Genomic DNA, 15,771 nt, shown 5'->3' with positions numbered 1-15,771 from the left:
TTCAATTCATACAGAATCCATAACACCATGCGTTACAAACAGATTCGTCTCTTTCCAATTTCGTGAGCGCTGAGCAGAGAATCTGCGCCCCCAGTAGGCCAGTGGACCCTCTTACGTTGCGCTTGCCCCTCAAGCTAAAATATCTCATCCCAATAGTTGCAACCATCAGGTACCTAAAGACCTTACCTGTGTAAACAAGACTAGCCGACGACGACATAGCGTACAAATACCATTGGCTGAGTTTGAAGTCATTGTCACCTTGCATGGCTTTACATCAAGCTCAGTAAGGAGAAACGCGGGCACATTTCTTGCTCCCATAAGCTTTTGAGCAGGCAAAGAGTCCTATTGGGCTGGTGTTCTTGGATGATGTGGATTCAAGGCTGTGATTCCTGCATAGCTGTCATCGCAATAGGCGAAGAGACACAACGAACTCGCCAACACCTCGCTAGCCATCAGCCTCAGCGAGGACGACGATGTTCCCGTGCCGCGTCCACTATCAATGCGTTCCACATCGGTGATCTTTGAATACTAAGTCAAGGGGTGCTATCTCGCCTCTGGACCTGTATCGCCTGTATGGCACCAGACTGGTCAATCTTGAGCTCTGGGTAGTCCGGCTTCTGCATGCAGCCGCTCATCCGTCTAGGCCAATCGAACTCGCCGTCGAAACCCCATTTGGCCTCCCCGCGCGCTGGACCCGTCCAGCCGACCCTGGCAGCCTGTATTCGGCGAAGTAGATCTTTCGTACGGGACTGGCTAGCGTTGTTGAAGATGGACATTTTGATGCCGGCGCCTTCGGCCATTGAGATCAACGACACCATTACTTCCTTGTTGTACCGGGACTGGTCAGCATGCGGTGCATTTCCGTACCGGATCAGCCATGGTATAGAGACATCGACGCTAAGTTCTTTCAGATCTGCGAACCGTCCTTGCTGTTTGGCCTCGAGCAATTTGCGCAAGCCAACCGTTATTTCTTCATCCTCGTCTCCGTGTGTGAGGTGTAACATCTCGAGTTGCTCAGGGAGCGAGTCCCTCAGCCGATCAGGGTCTGTGTCGGAAACAAAGCCGAAAAGATAAGTGCTGGCAATGCGAAAACGTCTCAGATTCTTGAATCCTGAGAGACTGCCCATGGGACGCGTGTAGTTGCCAGCACCCCACTCATCAAACTCATAATCGTGGGGATAATCGATCCAAATCTGCTCCAAGCTGTCCCTCTGCTGTTCCAGTGCTTCCCGTACTGATCGATAGCTGATGAGGAAGATAGGTTCTGATTCGGAGATGATTTCTCCGATGTCGTATATGAAAGTTTTCAGTGCTTTAGGCGCTGCCAAAATACGCCGTAGCTCAAAAGGCGAAATCCTGCATTGGCGCAGCTCTAGATGGGTGATGTTCAGACTGTGAGCTTGTAACTCGGTGGCCGGTTTCAGTGTCTCTCTGTTCCGCATAGCAAGGACACGATGCAGGTAAACTGATTCCAGTTCAGGTAGCGTGAAAAGATTACGCCAGAGCTCGAGATGTCTTTCTGGCCTCGAGGAGCCATAGCATGCTGATGTGACATGACGCAACATACTTGAACCGACAGTTGTTTGGATAAAGTAGTGTATAAAGCGTAGTTGAAACGGCTCCAGTAGTTCTAGATCAATGCTTGCCAGCCTAGGAAGACTGCGGACAAGGATTGCTAGAGTTAGTGCCTCGCGGAATGATCGTGACGACCGAGCGAGTCTCAAAGCACCATCAACATTCGTGGGAATGTCGATCTCTGAGTTTTCGTCCTCCTCTTCGCTGCCCTCAGTCGTGCTCCAGTCACTGTAGTCGGCGTCCGAGCCTACCTCAAGGAACTCCTCCTCGAATTCCGACCCAATCTCAAAAACCTGCTCATCCGACTCAGTAGGGCTAGGTTCGCAATCACGGTCTGGGCCGTCGGGGGATTCGACAGAAGCCAGGCCCACTTGCTGAGAAAGTTGACGGGCAACATCTTCAATCTCGGGGGCCAGCGCAGCACTAGGCACATGCATAGAGCTTCTGCTGTTCTCATGGATTCCCAAATGCTGAACACTCCTGCCCAGCTCAGGCTGCCGCACGAGAAGAGCTGTGATGATTTCCAGGTGGCGTAACTCGTCCTTCCAAGGGTTCCGCGATAGCTCGATCGAGCGATAGAGATGCGGTGCTGCTACACCGTAAAGCTGGTGCGAGCATCGCACCAGCTTCGCAAGGCTCGGCTGGCTGGGAATGAACTCGCAGATGCGAGAGAGCAGCTCAGGCGGCAGATCCGAAATCGATGTCATGTTGGCTTGGGAGGCCTCGTCCGTGCCCTTGCACCGAGGAGCGAGTGGCAGATCGCTGATTGTAGGATCTTAAGAAGACATTGAATCGTGAGGGCTGTGTGTTTGGTTGTCCTGGGTGATTAAATTGTGGTCTGGTGGCAGGAGTGAAAAATCTGGGCCGGCGGTTTGTAGGTTCTAAAGTCATCGACATCTTTCCTCCACATGCATTGACGCAAACGCGCCAAGCCACCCTCCAGTCTTCACCTGATCTCAGGGTTGAACCCTTAGCTAGCCAAAAACTTCGACTCCTCTGAGTGCGAACTGGGATACGATGAAGCAAAGCTGATGACCAATCTCAATTAATGACACACTGTTCTGTACTGTGTCAACCTTTCACATAAGACTCGTTGAACTGAACTTCCAGTGAGCAACTGTATAAATGAAGACTCAGAATGGACAAACTTACCGCGACTCCTCAGCACTTGCACAGAGCCTTTATATGCTCCAGGGCTCGCTCGGCTGGGTTCGGATGATCTTACGAACAGACCGAAGTTTACTCGCGTATTACCGCCCGCCACCGACCGCAGTTTGCGTTGACCACATCTTACTTGCTACTTATTAATTAAATCTGCAACATGGTTGCATCTCAATGTTTTTCATGGGCTCATGGAAAGGGTCTTCTGTTAGCACATGGGGTACCGAAAGGTGTGTGTATCTCAGCGCGCGCTCGACTCTCCCACTGCGACGAAGGAGGCCCCGTAGTCAAAAATAATTATCTCTGTGGCCACATTAAGGTCAGCCGGAATATTGAGGATCATTGGATCAATAGCGTAAGGTGGTGCTTGAAGCTTAGGACCATTTTCACCCAGCCGTAGGCTCAAAGGCAGAAATACTCTCCGTGTAGTAATTAGTAGAACTTTCCTCTAGCCGGGTGGTTGATGATGGGTTTGCGATGAAGAACATTTCACATGTGAAGATCTGTCGGGAACATCAGCTTTCAACACTTCTAGATAGACGATTGGAGCTGACGGAAGGACTTCCTATGCATGTTCTCACAGACGAGAGTCTCATTGAGTCATGAATAGGTCGGTGGTGACCAGTTATTGAGCGACACACAATATCCAGCCGTCACCTGTCACGTAGCACAAGGTCGACCAAGTCGGACGCATGAAATCAGCCCTATTTACCAGCAGCGGCTATTGTGTCAACTGTGGAGGAAATTGGGGGGTTAATGAGGTGTGTTCTCCAACGACCCTAGAAGTTTGGAGAATTGGAGACAGCTCGCTGAATTGGCTGGAGTGGGGTCATGCTGTCAAGCGTGGAGCAATGCACGTTCGGTCGTCTGGGACTCGGAGCCTCAGTCACTGAGCAGGCTGTCAGAGTGGGAAGCTGGCTTGACATATGTGGATACCTGGTAACGCACGCGAGATGCCGTGTAAGGATCGAAAACAGTACAATCGCTTTACCCCGTATCGAAAGAGCTGTAAGGCTGCTTCCTCGTTCGAATGTGGCGCGTTCTTTTCATGCAACCCCTCCAGTGCTCTCTTAGGCTCGGCGGACGAAAAGGGTAATGCGGAAGACGCTTCCGATGAGGACAGCGAACCAGTTTCCCAGCTGTCTGCCCATAAAACAATGGCATGTGCCTCATAAAATTTCTCTTTGAATGATAGATACGCACATTGGTAAATCCATGGGACGGTCTAGAACCATTTGCTCTGTGCCAGGAAAACAACGCTACAATGCAGACTCCGTCTCTTTTCTCTGCCGCCCTGCTTCTCTCTCCCGTCCTGGCGGGAGGCATGCCACGACCAGAAGACACTGTGCCGCCGGCGATCGAGCCGTCCAAGCTAGAGAACTTCACATGGGCAGACCCATTCTCCTCCCCGAAGCTTGCCAACTTCGAAGCCGCCTGCGAGAGCAAGCGCACCTTCACAGCATCCGAGTATCAGCTTCATGATCTCCAAATACCCGAGCCCAAGGGCCTCCAGCCATACAGCGAAGCTCTCAAGGAATTCTTCGGTGGGCGTCCATATCCAGGAGGATGGGACGGTATCGACGCCCATCGGTATGAGCGAAACCTGCTCAAGATGGAATACGCGGATGTTCCCGTGAAGGTCAGGGAGTGGATTGAGGAAGAGGAGAGGAGCGAAGGCCCCGGGAAAGGGCTGTTCGCGGTTTACCAGAAGCCTGCCGAGGGAGAGACGGTGAAAAAGACGGCGAAAGTGCCACCTGCAAACGCGGATCACTTAAGGCCGCTGGACCAGAAGCGCGCTGTCATCTTTGCCCCAGGGGCGGTATATGAAACATTGCCGCTATGGGTTGCCGAAGGCAGCAAATGTGAAGGTAAGCCTACGTTGAGACCAGCAGATACTGTGATGTGCTTCATTTACTAACCCTTTTCTTCTCAGAAACTCTGACGGACCTGACCAAGTATGGTCCTAAGTTAGTTGATGGCGGGGTAGTTGCATGGCCTACGGACTACACGACACCCAAAAGAAGCTCGGAGGAGAGGAAGATTGAGTTCACCATCAAGGCTCAAGTTTTAAGCGCGAAGGCAGGTGCGCATTTAGACAAGGATGGGCAGGACGCAGTCAAGACTGATAGCAAAGATGAGCTGTAAATGCATTCTAGAGACCGAAGCTCGCTTTCACTTGGACAGATATTCACGTATATAGTTTAGATTTCGAGGGTTTATTGCAAAAGGATGCTACATCAAGTGAAGTACCCAGTGGAAATGCTCGGAGGCAAATCCTCGTCCCGCACTCCCCAGCTACTCTCGTTCGCACCAAGCGTCAACTCCAATAGGCCGCCGTCCATGTAGAAAGAATGCGTAATCCAGTTCTTCGTATACGGCTGCCCGTCCAGAGTGGCGCTCTGTATATAGATATTTTGGTAGCTATCCCCATCAAAGTTGATGTTCCGGATCGTCGCGGTATTTCCTGTCAGCGGGTTCGTGATGTTGACCTCTCTGAAGAACGGTGGCGTGATCAGATACACGTCCTGTCCGCTAACGGGCCAAAGTCCCATCATGGTCAGCCCTATGAAACTGCCCATCGCACCGCTGTCATCGTTTCCGGGAATGCCGTTGATGGACTCGTTGAATTGGCTGGGGATGTAAAAATGCCGGTAATATGACGATAATCCCGGTCGACCCCCGTAATGGAACAAGTACGTGGGCAGAAAAGCCTGTTCGTCACCGATGTAATTCAGACCTGGGGTGTCGAGGAAATACTGCAGCCTCGAGGTGAACATTTCGGGTCCGCCGAGCGTCGTGACCAAGGTAGCCATGTCCTGAGGCACATAAAATGTGTACAGCCACGAGCTGCCTTCGTAAGTCTCGTGTCCGTTAGCACTGGTGAAACATTAGTATAGGTCCATCCCAAGTGTAATTTCGCGCCTAGAACGAAGCATACTTCAGGTAGCATGAAGTGAAATTGAATAGCAGAGAGCAGAGAGAGGGATCCTGAAAGCCAAATGTACCATTCAGATACTTTGGCATCAAAAACCCAGTGAATCCGCTTTCAACAAGAGGACCGTCGTCCTGTGAAACATTGAGGAAGGATGTTTGGTCCTCTTTGAAGAGGTTTGCCCAGTAGCCCGATCTCTCAATATACTTCTCGACATCGGCAGTCTTGTTGAGGCCCTTTGCCATCAGAGCAATGACAAAGTCGTTGTATGCGTACTCCACTGTCCGAGATATTGACCTCGTGAACGGTCCAACACCGTAAGGATCGAAGTCATCGGCGGGTATATAGTTCAGGCTCTTCCAGCTTGCGAGACCTCCGCGACCCTCGACTGACCATTTAGGCGGCTCAACTGCAGATTTTAGTCAGATGGTCAGATATGTTTGAATCATAAGAGGGCCTCACCTTCAGCATCTTTCACAACAGCTTCGTATCCTACTTCCCAGTCAATCCCGTTGGTCAGGCCTTTTACGAAGGTGTCTGCAAGCACAACATCTGCGTTGGAACCGCCTTGCGTGAAACCTTTACATAGATCCATGCGACAATCTGGCAAGTAGCCTTCAAAACGGTATATGTCGATCAAACTCCGTACCATGAGAGTCTGACTAAGAGGATCAAGTAAAGTTATCAGAGGATGGATGCTACGGTATGAGTCCCAGATACAATAGAAAGAGTCGTAGTCTGCAGCGTCAAGGGTTAATTTAGTGGGCTTGGGTTACCGGGGGGAATAAGACCTTACATGGCTCTGAGCTCTCCCAAAGTGGGTTCTCGTCAGTCACGTCCTGCGGCGAAATCATACTTCGGTACAAGCCTGACCAGAACGTCGTCAAGAACGTGCTGTTGACACCAGTCGGGTCCACAGAAACAACCCCTAATTTCGTTCTCCAAGCGGCCTCCGCAGCGGCTCTCGTGCCATCAAAGTCAAAGTCCCCAGGAATCTCTGCCTCGGCGTTCTGGCATGCCTTATCTACACTCAAGTAGCTCAGCCCGACTCTCACCCGGATTTGATCGCTGTCGTCGGGTGGGTGGAATTGTACCCAAGCGCCTCCAGGTATTGGACTGGTGGAGCCTGTGCCGTATGTAAGTAGAGATTTTGGTTCCCGGCCGGGCCGATTGTTCTGGAAAATCCCAGTATCACGGATCAATGCGCCTTTGAAATCCGCACAGAAGTGCAGGTCGAAACTCCCGTCGCCAAATGAGGGGCCGAAGGTGCCCGTGCCAGCTATCCTGCCCGTGTCAGGGTCGACACTTATACTGCCATTGCTGCGGCTATCAGACAAATCTGTCAGGTCGACTAGAATTAGAGGGCTGTACGGCAGGGCGGGTGCTGAGGTATTCGAGGACGGTCCTGGAAAGGTAATGCGGTACAAGGCCGTATGGTTTGTAACTGTCATCTCCGTGAATATGGACGTGTTCAACGAAAGTGCGAAATAGCCTGGACTAGCCCGCACTGTATCGTTGACACGTTTAGAAGCTCGCAGCGCCTTCGGAAAGTCGCATTGGTAAATATCGTCATTGGGACAGCCGGTCTGGGGGAAGATTGGGAAGTTGCCCTTCTCTTGCCCCTAAAAATATGCGATGAGAAACATTAGTCAATTACTCTGGGTGATATCTTGGACAATTGATATGAGGGACTGTTGAAACTTCTTACTCCCCCAGTCCCACTGTCGTGCATGTGTGAAAATCCGGTGACTAGACACTTGCTTGTCAGTCACAATACTTCGGTCAGGAGAGCACGTTGGACTCATACTCTCGCCGTCATCAGACGCGTAACCTCCTTGTCGCTCATCGCTGTTCACGTCTGCGACCGCTTTGGCCATGCCGAATGGCAAAGTGGCCCCGGGGAAGACGTGGCCCCCATTGATGGTGCCAATGAGGGGGTCTACAAATTGAAGAATGTCGTCCTGGGCGAACACCGGAGCTATTCCATGGGCAATGGCCTGGGCCACGAGCAGCAGTAGAGAACGACGTCCTGCCATCTCGCATCAGGGTGAATGTAGAATCTCGAATGGCTCTCACATGCCCGTGACGAGAAGGGAGCGAAATACCCTTCTTATTGACCTTGAACCAAACCTTAAGATGCAGCAGTTCATCCCATTCCAGCAGCGAAGATCACTGCGGAAAGTAACTGCGGGCCTTATGCACTCCAACGTTGCACTCTCGGATGCTTGCTTCGTTGCGGGGTCACTTGGTAATTTCGGCGATGATGCAAAGCATCCCTCATACCTCAAGAAGCTCGTTATGGGTGGGGAAGTCTACCTGGGTCAAACAGGCTTGGTCCTGTTTTCTGAATATGTCGAGGCTTCATGCTGAATGCAACGCCTAGTATACATTCGGTATCGCTACTTGCCTAGACGGTGCATGTGTTGGGGTATCAGATCCTCACATTGTCAGCACTGTCAACAATGAACGGACATTTTCGGGCTATCAAGAGCCGGCTTTGCACCGAGGTTTTACAAGCCTCGAGTTCCTTTATCCGCAAAAATATCTCCAAAAATGAGACATGGAACAACCTTGCAATTTAGTTTGATAGTCTGATGGTACCTTGCATTCGAGCTAACTGGGGAGAAGTCCAAGCTCAATTTTCAGTCACGATAACACCTTGATAGCAGACCTGTGAGTAGCAGCTTGAGCCCTGGAATGTTTTCTTGATCGTTTGACTCGGACCTTAGGGATCTCAATCTGAAGGAGCCCATAAACCAAGTAACCTTAGACCGTTTTCAAGGACCTGACGTGCCGCATCAAGCACAGCAGCTTGCGAAGTCGATATGCTGTCCTCATCCTCGAGATTGATCAAACTTTCTGAAACCTGACCGGATACTGACGCAAGGAACGAAACAATCAGAGAAGGCTCAAGGGATTTGTGGGACGATGCGATCACATCTGGGAACTGGGCCAGAGTGCGAAGCAGGTCTGAGAATGTCTCGTCTTGGATTGAAGCCAGGTCACCATCCGTGAGATCCGCCGCATCCGGAATGTCCTGTCTCTCTGTCAACCCTTTCACTTTCGCGAGGGTAAACAGGAGCTCTGGGCCTGTCGCATGTGTGAAGGATACGCTCTGTTCAAAATCGAACACGTGGTCCGTGGCTCTCTTTGCTCGAAGACCGTCTAGTCGCAGGCCTGCAGCACCCAAAGACTCTGTAGTATGCCCAGATCCCTCCAGAAAGGATATTTTGTCAGCATCAACCAAAAGTGCCTTGTCCATTGTCCGTTTGCTTTGGACTAAGATGCCATCCAGAACGTCACCCCGGTCAGTGTCTTCCGGAACCTGCGAATTCTTACTGAAGTGCACGTGCTGTAGCTTGCGTGAGAGATCGGTCATGCCCATCAAGTCCAGAATCTTGGCGACACGTTGGAAGTGTAGGTCATGGTCAGAGGCAACAACATAAAGCATCTTGTCGAACTGATACTTTTCGTGTCTCTCAACCACAGCTGCGATGTCCCGCAAGAGATACGTGTGGCTGCCGGTGCGATCGCGGATGATAGCAGCGCCGCCCTTTTCCCCATGTTTCTTCATGTTGATCAACCAGCTGCCCTCCTGCTCCTCAAGCAAGCCTTTTGCCTTCAGAGTCTGTTCAATCTCGTTCATGGTGCTCACTGGTACCTGTGATTCTCCCGAGTACTCATCGAAGGTAACATTGAGGCGAGAGTATAGAGCCTTGTAATGTTCGATACTGACGTCCCTGAACCTCTTGCAAAGGTCAACAGCTCGTGGATCTCCATCCTCCATCCGCGTGAAGAACTCATTTCTCTTGGCAAAGAGCCCTTGGGACTCAATCACAGCTGTGTCCTCACCATTGACCTCATCGGCTCCCTTCAAGCTCTTGTCCCTGACTTCCTTAGCGTGCCTCTGCTCTGGCGCGAATCGTTTTTCAACTTCATTATATATTTCAAGCAGATGCCCAATGGGATCTTGGGCGAACTTCTCCTCACTGCCAAGACCCAAATCTTCCCAACCAACGCCAACCAGAGCAGTCTTCTTGCTCCAGTCGCCAAGATAGTTGATGCTATACACGTCCCAACCCATAGCATGGTGGAGCTGGGCGAGGTGAGAACCGAGGACGGTGCTTCGAAGGTGCTTTCCGTAGAACTTGTCACCGATGTTGGGTGAAGAGAACTCGATAACGAGACTCTTCCTCCCCGACTCGGTATCCCCCGGGTTTCTCAGACCTGACGATAGGTCAAAGCCGTATGATTCATTTCGATCGCGTATGTACGGGAGCAGTAATCGCGCGAGTGAGCGAATGTCAAATTGCATCCGCAGGTGGACACCATCGACAAATGGCAGCATGAAGAGGGGGCAGCGTGGGAACTGTACATAATTTGTTGTCAGTCACGCGTACATGGTGAGCATGCCTTTCGTTTCCAACGGACCTTGTGCGTAATCTGTGCGCCATATTCTTCAGGATCGGCCCCTCGGCTCAGCTTGGGTAGAATTACAACCAAGTCGCCGTTCAATACGTTATTTGGCCAGTGAATCGCATTGTAAGCGGCATCTAGCTCGACTTCTGCCACTGATTCAACAATTTTAGCCAAGTATGTTCGAGCGATGTCGAGGGGCTTTTCAAGAGGGCTTGTGGACTCGAAAGCTGGAAGTGGGTCCAAATGCAGATTGCCGAGTGCAGCCTCGAGCCCATTAAGTGTCAGTGTTGCCATTTCTTCAATTTTGTTCTGAATGTCGTTGTAGGTGCAGAGGAAGGGCCAAAAAGGGAAGAGCGTAGAAATGTGGGAAACATCTTTAATGGATCTTTATCATGTACCTAGCCCAATGCTCCCACTTTGACGAGCGCACTCAACTTCCTAGAGTGTGGACCGGTGAACATCTTGGTGCTTGGTGATCCGCCAATTGTTTAATGACAAGAATCTCGCGTCGAGCAACCACAAGTAAGCACGAATTCTTGGGCTGCGTTAGGCATGCATCCCGCGCTGCTGCAGATGAATGCACCAATGATGGCCCTAGTGGCTTGAATGATGTCCAACAGAATCGCAGCACAGAGCCTCATTTTCAAGCGACGGGGTATGGACGCCTCATTACGACGTAGCTCAACTTCTTGCCAGCAAAATTCCATTTTGATGATTAGGTTGTATTCTCTTGACCGAACCATGTATTCTGATTGTGGTAGCAATGATCTAATGGGAGGTCCACAGCAATCAGTGAAATTCACCACAATTGATAGCCCCTCCAAAGTTCGTCCAATAAGAGTTTGGCTCCAAGGAAAGAGTGTGCTGTTCAATCAAGTTAGGCCCTGATATATGGAAGGTCTAATCGCTGAAGTTTGCCTTGATCCAAATTTGAACTCCTTGTTATGGCATCTGTCGTTAGGCTCTAAGGAGATTCATCCGAGAAATCGAAGGTGCAGGTATTAAGAAATGTCAGCGTAGTAGCCCCGGGTTGGGCGGAGTCCTCGGTATGTAAGAGTGTCCTACCGATGGCAGCATGGGTGACATCTTCTCTGGGGACCAACCACTTTGAAAGTAATTGACTTGCACAATATTGACTGAAATTGCAGGTCTAATGAAATGTTGCAAACATTTCGGCCGAAGGACTTCTTGACCAAGAGATGTGTCGCCGAGGACAACAGACTGGCTAAGTAATCAGTAGCGTCAATGGGTTGTGAATCCCTGACGGCCCTCTTCCGCTACTCCCCCCATCATCTACTCATATCAACTAATCTACATCCCCTGGAGAGTTCATTTGAATGTAACAGGTGAATCTAAGATTTCAGTCTCCTGTGTGGAGTTAGGCCCTAGTCAATGCGCTCACTTGCCTAAGTGGATTCGGTGTAATTGATTGCCATTCTGATATCGATTTATGCAATGACGACAGGATGGCCGGTTTCAAAACCAATACTCGAGTTTGCCCGTAATATGTACAATCTAGAGGAAAACAACTTGTGTCCCCTATCTTTCACCGGTCTTCATCACCAAATGAACCCTTCAAGGCTCCCAGGTCTGTGGTGGTCTGACCGTCTTCCATGTCCCAGTCGCTCAGTCTCAAAGATTTATTCTCAGGCTGAGATGGTTGTCGAAAGTTACCGAGCCCCAGTATGGTTCCATACCCGCATTTCCAACGTTGACATAAGTATCGGTGCCAAAGATACCTTGCTCAGACATCGCCAGCAACCAGTCCTTGATGTCGCCAGTGAAGTTGCCCTGATACATATTATCCTCCGGTACGAGCAAAGACGAGACAGTAATTCCTGTGTCTGTATTCTTTCCTTGATAGAGTTTCCACCCGTCCTTTCCAAAAAGACTGATCGTTGCGACGGCGCCCTCAGCCCACCCGATTGGGACCTGCCCGCCTTCATATTGAAGCCACAGCATGAGTTCTTGAGCGTTGCTTGAGGTTGAGTCTCCTTTAGTGTCGGACGTCATGAAATCGTATACAACATTCCCTAGGAAGTATGGTTAACACAATGCTTGAATACAATGTACCTCAGGATGCTGTTGAGACCAACCTTTATATGCGGTCGTGTTGCTAATGGTCCATTCATAGGTGCTTGGGATGGACGCTATAGCACTAAGCTGAGTTTCAAGGTTCTGTGTTAATCCGATGAAGGAATAACCCTTGACAACGTTCGTCGAAACAGCTTCGTCAATGTCCCAGATGCTGGACCAGTGGATTGTCTGGTCGTTGCCGGACCCAGTGAAATCATAATACCCCGTACAACATGACCCAGAAATATCCTGGTAATTGTAGTTCATCGAATACACAATCCAAGGTGTACCTGAGAGGACCTCGTAGTCATTCGGAGCACCACAGAACTTAGTAGGTGTAGCAGATGAAGCTCGCTCCACAGCGATTGCGGCTGTACTTGCCACAGCTGTGGCTGCGATAAAGAGCGCAGCGAGGGAACGGAATGCCATTTTGTTGAAGAAAGACTGTGAAGTGTTCAAACGAGTGAAATAATGCAGAAACGATGCGAATGTGGAATTCCGATGCCCGACCAAGTCAGAATCAAGAGTGCAGCGATTTTCTATAGATTCATGGAGGCGTGCGGCTGCATTCTTTATTTCCAGTCTTCATTTAGATGACATACTTTTCGGTGCTGTCATTGGTGGGCCTTGTTTCCACCCCCAAGAAAGGAGCTGTTGCAATTAGAATTGCCCTACCCGACGTTTCATTTGACTGAAACAGTAGCGGGAGACTCCTTTTCAACATCACCCAATCTCAATCAAAACCCGAGGTTCCAGACTCCTGCGGAGGGTTCGTTTGTTTATTGCCCCGGAAAATTTGTGGCGCATCATTTCATGACGTGAGTAGTATTCAACTACCCTCAACCCAGGCATTTCCTGACTGTCTTCACGCCAAATTCATGAAACCCGATACCACGAACTCGACCCCGGGATCTACGAGGGCTCTATGAGTTCTCAAAAAACTGATTTTTCGGCCGTGGAAGACCAAGATGTTCGCGCAGCGTCGTCCCTTCATAGTCTTTCCGGAAGATGCCACGGCGTTGAAGTTCTGGGACTAACCGCTCGACGACGTCGTCGAGACCTTGGGGCAGGAAAGGGAACGTGACGGTAAATCCATCAGCTCCATCGTCTGCCAGCCACTGCCCCATATCGTCCGCAATGCTTTCCGGAGTTCCTACGAAAGCTAGTCCAGCATACCCCCCAAACCGCTGAGCGAGCTGTCTGACAGTCAGCCCCTCGTCGTTGGCAAGCTTAAGCGCGCCTTCCCGTGCTGTCTTGCTCGCATTGGTCTCCGGCAGATCCTTCGGTAGCGGGCCGTCTGGATCGAATGCCGATGCATCAGTCCCCAGCATGATGGACAGGGATGCTATGGCACTGTCGTAGTGCACCAAACTGTCCAGCTTGAGTCGTTTCTCTTTGGCCTCCTCGATCGTGTCGCCAATGATTACCATGGCGGCTGGGAGAATCTTGATGTGCTCGCGATTTCTGCCAGATGCTGCTGCTCGACTTTTGATGTCTGCATACAAGGCCTTGGCAGATTCCAGGTCTCTCGGGGAGCAGAACACAACTTCCGCCGTCTCTCCTGCAAGCTGCCTCCCTGGGTCGGACTGTCCAGCTTGAACTATAACAGGCCAGCCTTGAACCGGGCGAGCGATGTTCAACGGCCCACGGACGCTCAAGTCGTCTCCCTTGTGGTTGAGAGTGTGTATCTTCTCGGGGTCGACGTAAGTGCCGCTCTCCCTGTCGCGAACAAAGGCATCGTCGGCGAAGCTATCCCACAACCCCGTCACCACATCGTAGAACTCTCGCGCCCGCTTGTAACGGTCACCATGCTGCATATGCTCGTCTTGTCCGAAGTTCTTGGATGACTCGGGGTTGCCAGTTGTAACAATATTCCATGCTGCTCGGCCGTTGCTGAGGTGATCCAATGACGCGAAACGACGGGCGATGTGGTATGGCTCATCGTATGTGGTAGAAGCCGTCGCCGCAAGCCCAATCTTCTCTGTTACTACTGACAAAGCAGAGAGAAGCGTGAAAGGCTCAAAGGATGTCACAGTATGACTGCGTTTAAGAGCTTCGACAGGCATATTTAACACAGCGAGGTGGTCAGCCATGAAGAATGCATCGAACTTTGCAGCCTCAAGCTTTGTTATAAAGGACTTCAGGTGTGCAAGGTTAAAGTTGGCATCAGGATAAGCCCCAGGGTATCGCCATGCTCCAGTGTGGAGACTCACTGGACGCATGAAAGCTGTGAGGTGTAGTTTCTTTGACTCAGACATTTCAAAAGTGTTTTTTCACGAGGCGTTAAGATCACGGATTTTGGAGAAGATGATGGGTCAAACTCAAGTCTATTTGGCGTCGAGTGTGATCTTTTGAAAGTTTCAGTGGTCGGTTGGCTCGGGTGTAGCAGTATCGGGGTGATGACAAATGGATTGCACCATCGCGATGGCGACATCGATGCATATGGGAGGGGGCATGCAAACATCGACTAATCAAACTGACAACAACTCGCAGTTGTATTGGAACACCACTTGCGGATTACGCACGGCATTGGTAAGCAGGTATTTTATTCCGGTCCTTCCTGAGTCGCATATTAGGCTGACGGCCTTATTCAAGAAGAAAAGACAGACAGAACTGATGTGAAATGTTTCGGCAATGAAAGAAAGAAAGCATTGCAGAAGGGGAACCCGGCATATGCCTAACTACGCAGGTACGTTCGTACCTAAATTTTCAAGACCCAAACTCTCCAGACTAGAACCTCCTTCCTATTCTACCTCACCTAAGTATCTACGCAATTGTGTGGCATAAGCTCCAGGCCACAAGTTCTGATGCCCCTGCATCATCTCCACGTGGACGAATCTTTTCAAGCGCAAGTCTTGGCAGGCTGTAGGATGACTTTCTTATTATACATATGTGATATGTATCCGGCCTTCAAAATCAGCCTCCAAAAATTCTTTTTCCACCTCCAGAAGGAAATCGCGAGATAAGCGACCCAACTCAAAAATCACGGAACCGGTCAACAGAGCAGAGTCTTACCACTGCGGGATAACTATGTCACAGTACTGCCGAGTCAAGAACAGCCAAACCGCAACCGTCAATTGGCTCTTCGGGGAGCCGTCGTGTTGGACGGGTATTTCATGTTCGAACGATTCCAAAGGTTGATGTTATGAAGCGCAGCCTCATGGCGGGACCTGCTCGCCCCTGGTGTTCTTCTCGCTGTGTATCGTTCGCATACTACTATCAGGACTATTTATGAATGAGACCCCTCAGCGGACCTGTCTTTGCCGATGGGTAGCCATTGATGTTTTTGAGCTTGGGTAATTACTAGTGCAGTGACTCTAGAAATCTCTCGTTCACTTGGCTTGCAACATTTCGAGCAGCCACGTTGAAAATCAGGGTTGCCAGCCCACTGTCAACGCCAGCAGCATCCTCGTTAAAGGTTCCTATGATCGTCTATGACATTTCATGCTCCAAACGTATGGTACTCAATCCAAATCAAATGAGAGGGACCCATTGTGTGTTTTCAAGTCGGGCTAAAAGTAGAATGATTAATGCTACATGCTGCTAATACAGAATGCCACCATGAATGCGACGAGTTTATGGAAGCTCCATCGCAAGCACCTTCCGAC

At 50.4% G+C, this 15,771-nt stretch overlaps 7 protein-coding genes across 7 annotated transcripts; 2 read left to right on the top strand and 5 right to left on the bottom strand.

The window, feature by feature from the left end:
- Positions 1-533: 533 nt before the first annotated feature.
- Positions 534-2,282, bottom strand: J7T55_013271 (uncharacterized protein; the record flags this gene model as incomplete). The annotated part of the gene is made up of 1 exon (XM_053141049.1): positions 534-2,282. The coding sequence occupies one exon, from the start codon at positions 2,280-2,282 to the stop codon at positions 534-536; it is 1,749 nt and encodes a 582-aa protein (XP_052995614.1).
- A 1,718-nt stretch (positions 2,283-4,000) lies between these two features.
- J7T55_013270 (uncharacterized protein) lies at positions 4,001-4,881 on the top strand (the record flags this gene model as incomplete). The annotated part of the gene is made up of 2 exons (XM_053141048.1): positions 4,001-4,604; positions 4,670-4,881. 2 exons carry the CDS (start codon positions 4,001-4,003, stop codon positions 4,879-4,881), a joined length of 816 nt encoding a protein of 271 aa, XP_052995613.1.
- A 92-nt stretch (positions 4,882-4,973) lies between these two features.
- On the bottom strand, positions 4,974-7,704 carry J7T55_013269 (glycosyl hydrolase; the record flags this gene model as incomplete). The annotated part of the gene is made up of 6 exons (XM_053141047.1): positions 4,974-5,613; positions 5,675-6,077; positions 6,131-6,406; positions 6,465-7,290; positions 7,377-7,417; positions 7,476-7,704. 6 exons carry the CDS (start codon positions 7,702-7,704, stop codon positions 4,974-4,976), a joined length of 2,415 nt encoding a protein of 804 aa, XP_052995612.1.
- Positions 7,705-7,804: 100 nt separating this feature from the next.
- On the top strand, positions 7,805-8,038 carry J7T55_013268 (uncharacterized protein; the record flags this gene model as incomplete). The annotated part of the gene is made up of 1 exon (XM_053141046.1): positions 7,805-8,038. The coding sequence occupies one exon, from the start codon at positions 7,805-7,807 to the stop codon at positions 8,036-8,038; it is 234 nt and encodes a 77-aa protein (XP_052995611.1).
- Positions 8,039-8,402: 364 nt separating this feature from the next.
- Positions 8,403-10,381, bottom strand: J7T55_013267 (rginyl-trna synthetase; the record flags this gene model as incomplete). Its single annotated transcript, XM_053141045.1, has 2 exons — positions 8,403-10,037; positions 10,100-10,381. 2 exons carry the CDS (start codon positions 10,379-10,381, stop codon positions 8,403-8,405), a joined length of 1,917 nt encoding a protein of 638 aa, XP_052995610.1.
- Positions 10,382-11,719: 1,338 nt separating this feature from the next.
- Positions 11,720-12,592, bottom strand: J7T55_013266 (endoglucanase-1 precursor; the record flags this gene model as incomplete). The annotated part of the gene is made up of 2 exons (XM_053141044.1): positions 11,720-12,120; positions 12,184-12,592. 2 exons carry the CDS (start codon positions 12,590-12,592, stop codon positions 11,720-11,722), a joined length of 810 nt encoding a protein of 269 aa, XP_052995609.1.
- Positions 12,593-13,086: 494 nt separating this feature from the next.
- On the bottom strand, positions 13,087-14,229 carry J7T55_013265 (nitrilotriacetate monooxygenase component; the record flags this gene model as incomplete). The annotated part of the gene is made up of 1 exon (XM_053141043.1): positions 13,087-14,229. The coding sequence occupies one exon, from the start codon at positions 14,227-14,229 to the stop codon at positions 13,087-13,089; it is 1,143 nt and encodes a 380-aa protein (XP_052995608.1).
- Between the last annotated feature and the right edge of the window lie 1,542 nt (positions 14,230-15,771).

Source organism: Diaporthe amygdali (assembly GCF_026229845.1).
Source record: "Diaporthe amygdali strain CAA958 chromosome Unknown NODE_8_length_1307975_cov_65_857355, whole genome shotgun sequence".
NCBI classification, from domain to species: domain Eukaryota; kingdom Fungi; phylum Ascomycota; class Sordariomycetes; order Diaporthales; family Diaporthaceae; genus Diaporthe; species Diaporthe amygdali.
Note: the sequence above shows the minus strand (reverse complement) of the source record. Positions and strands in the feature narration are given on the sequence as shown.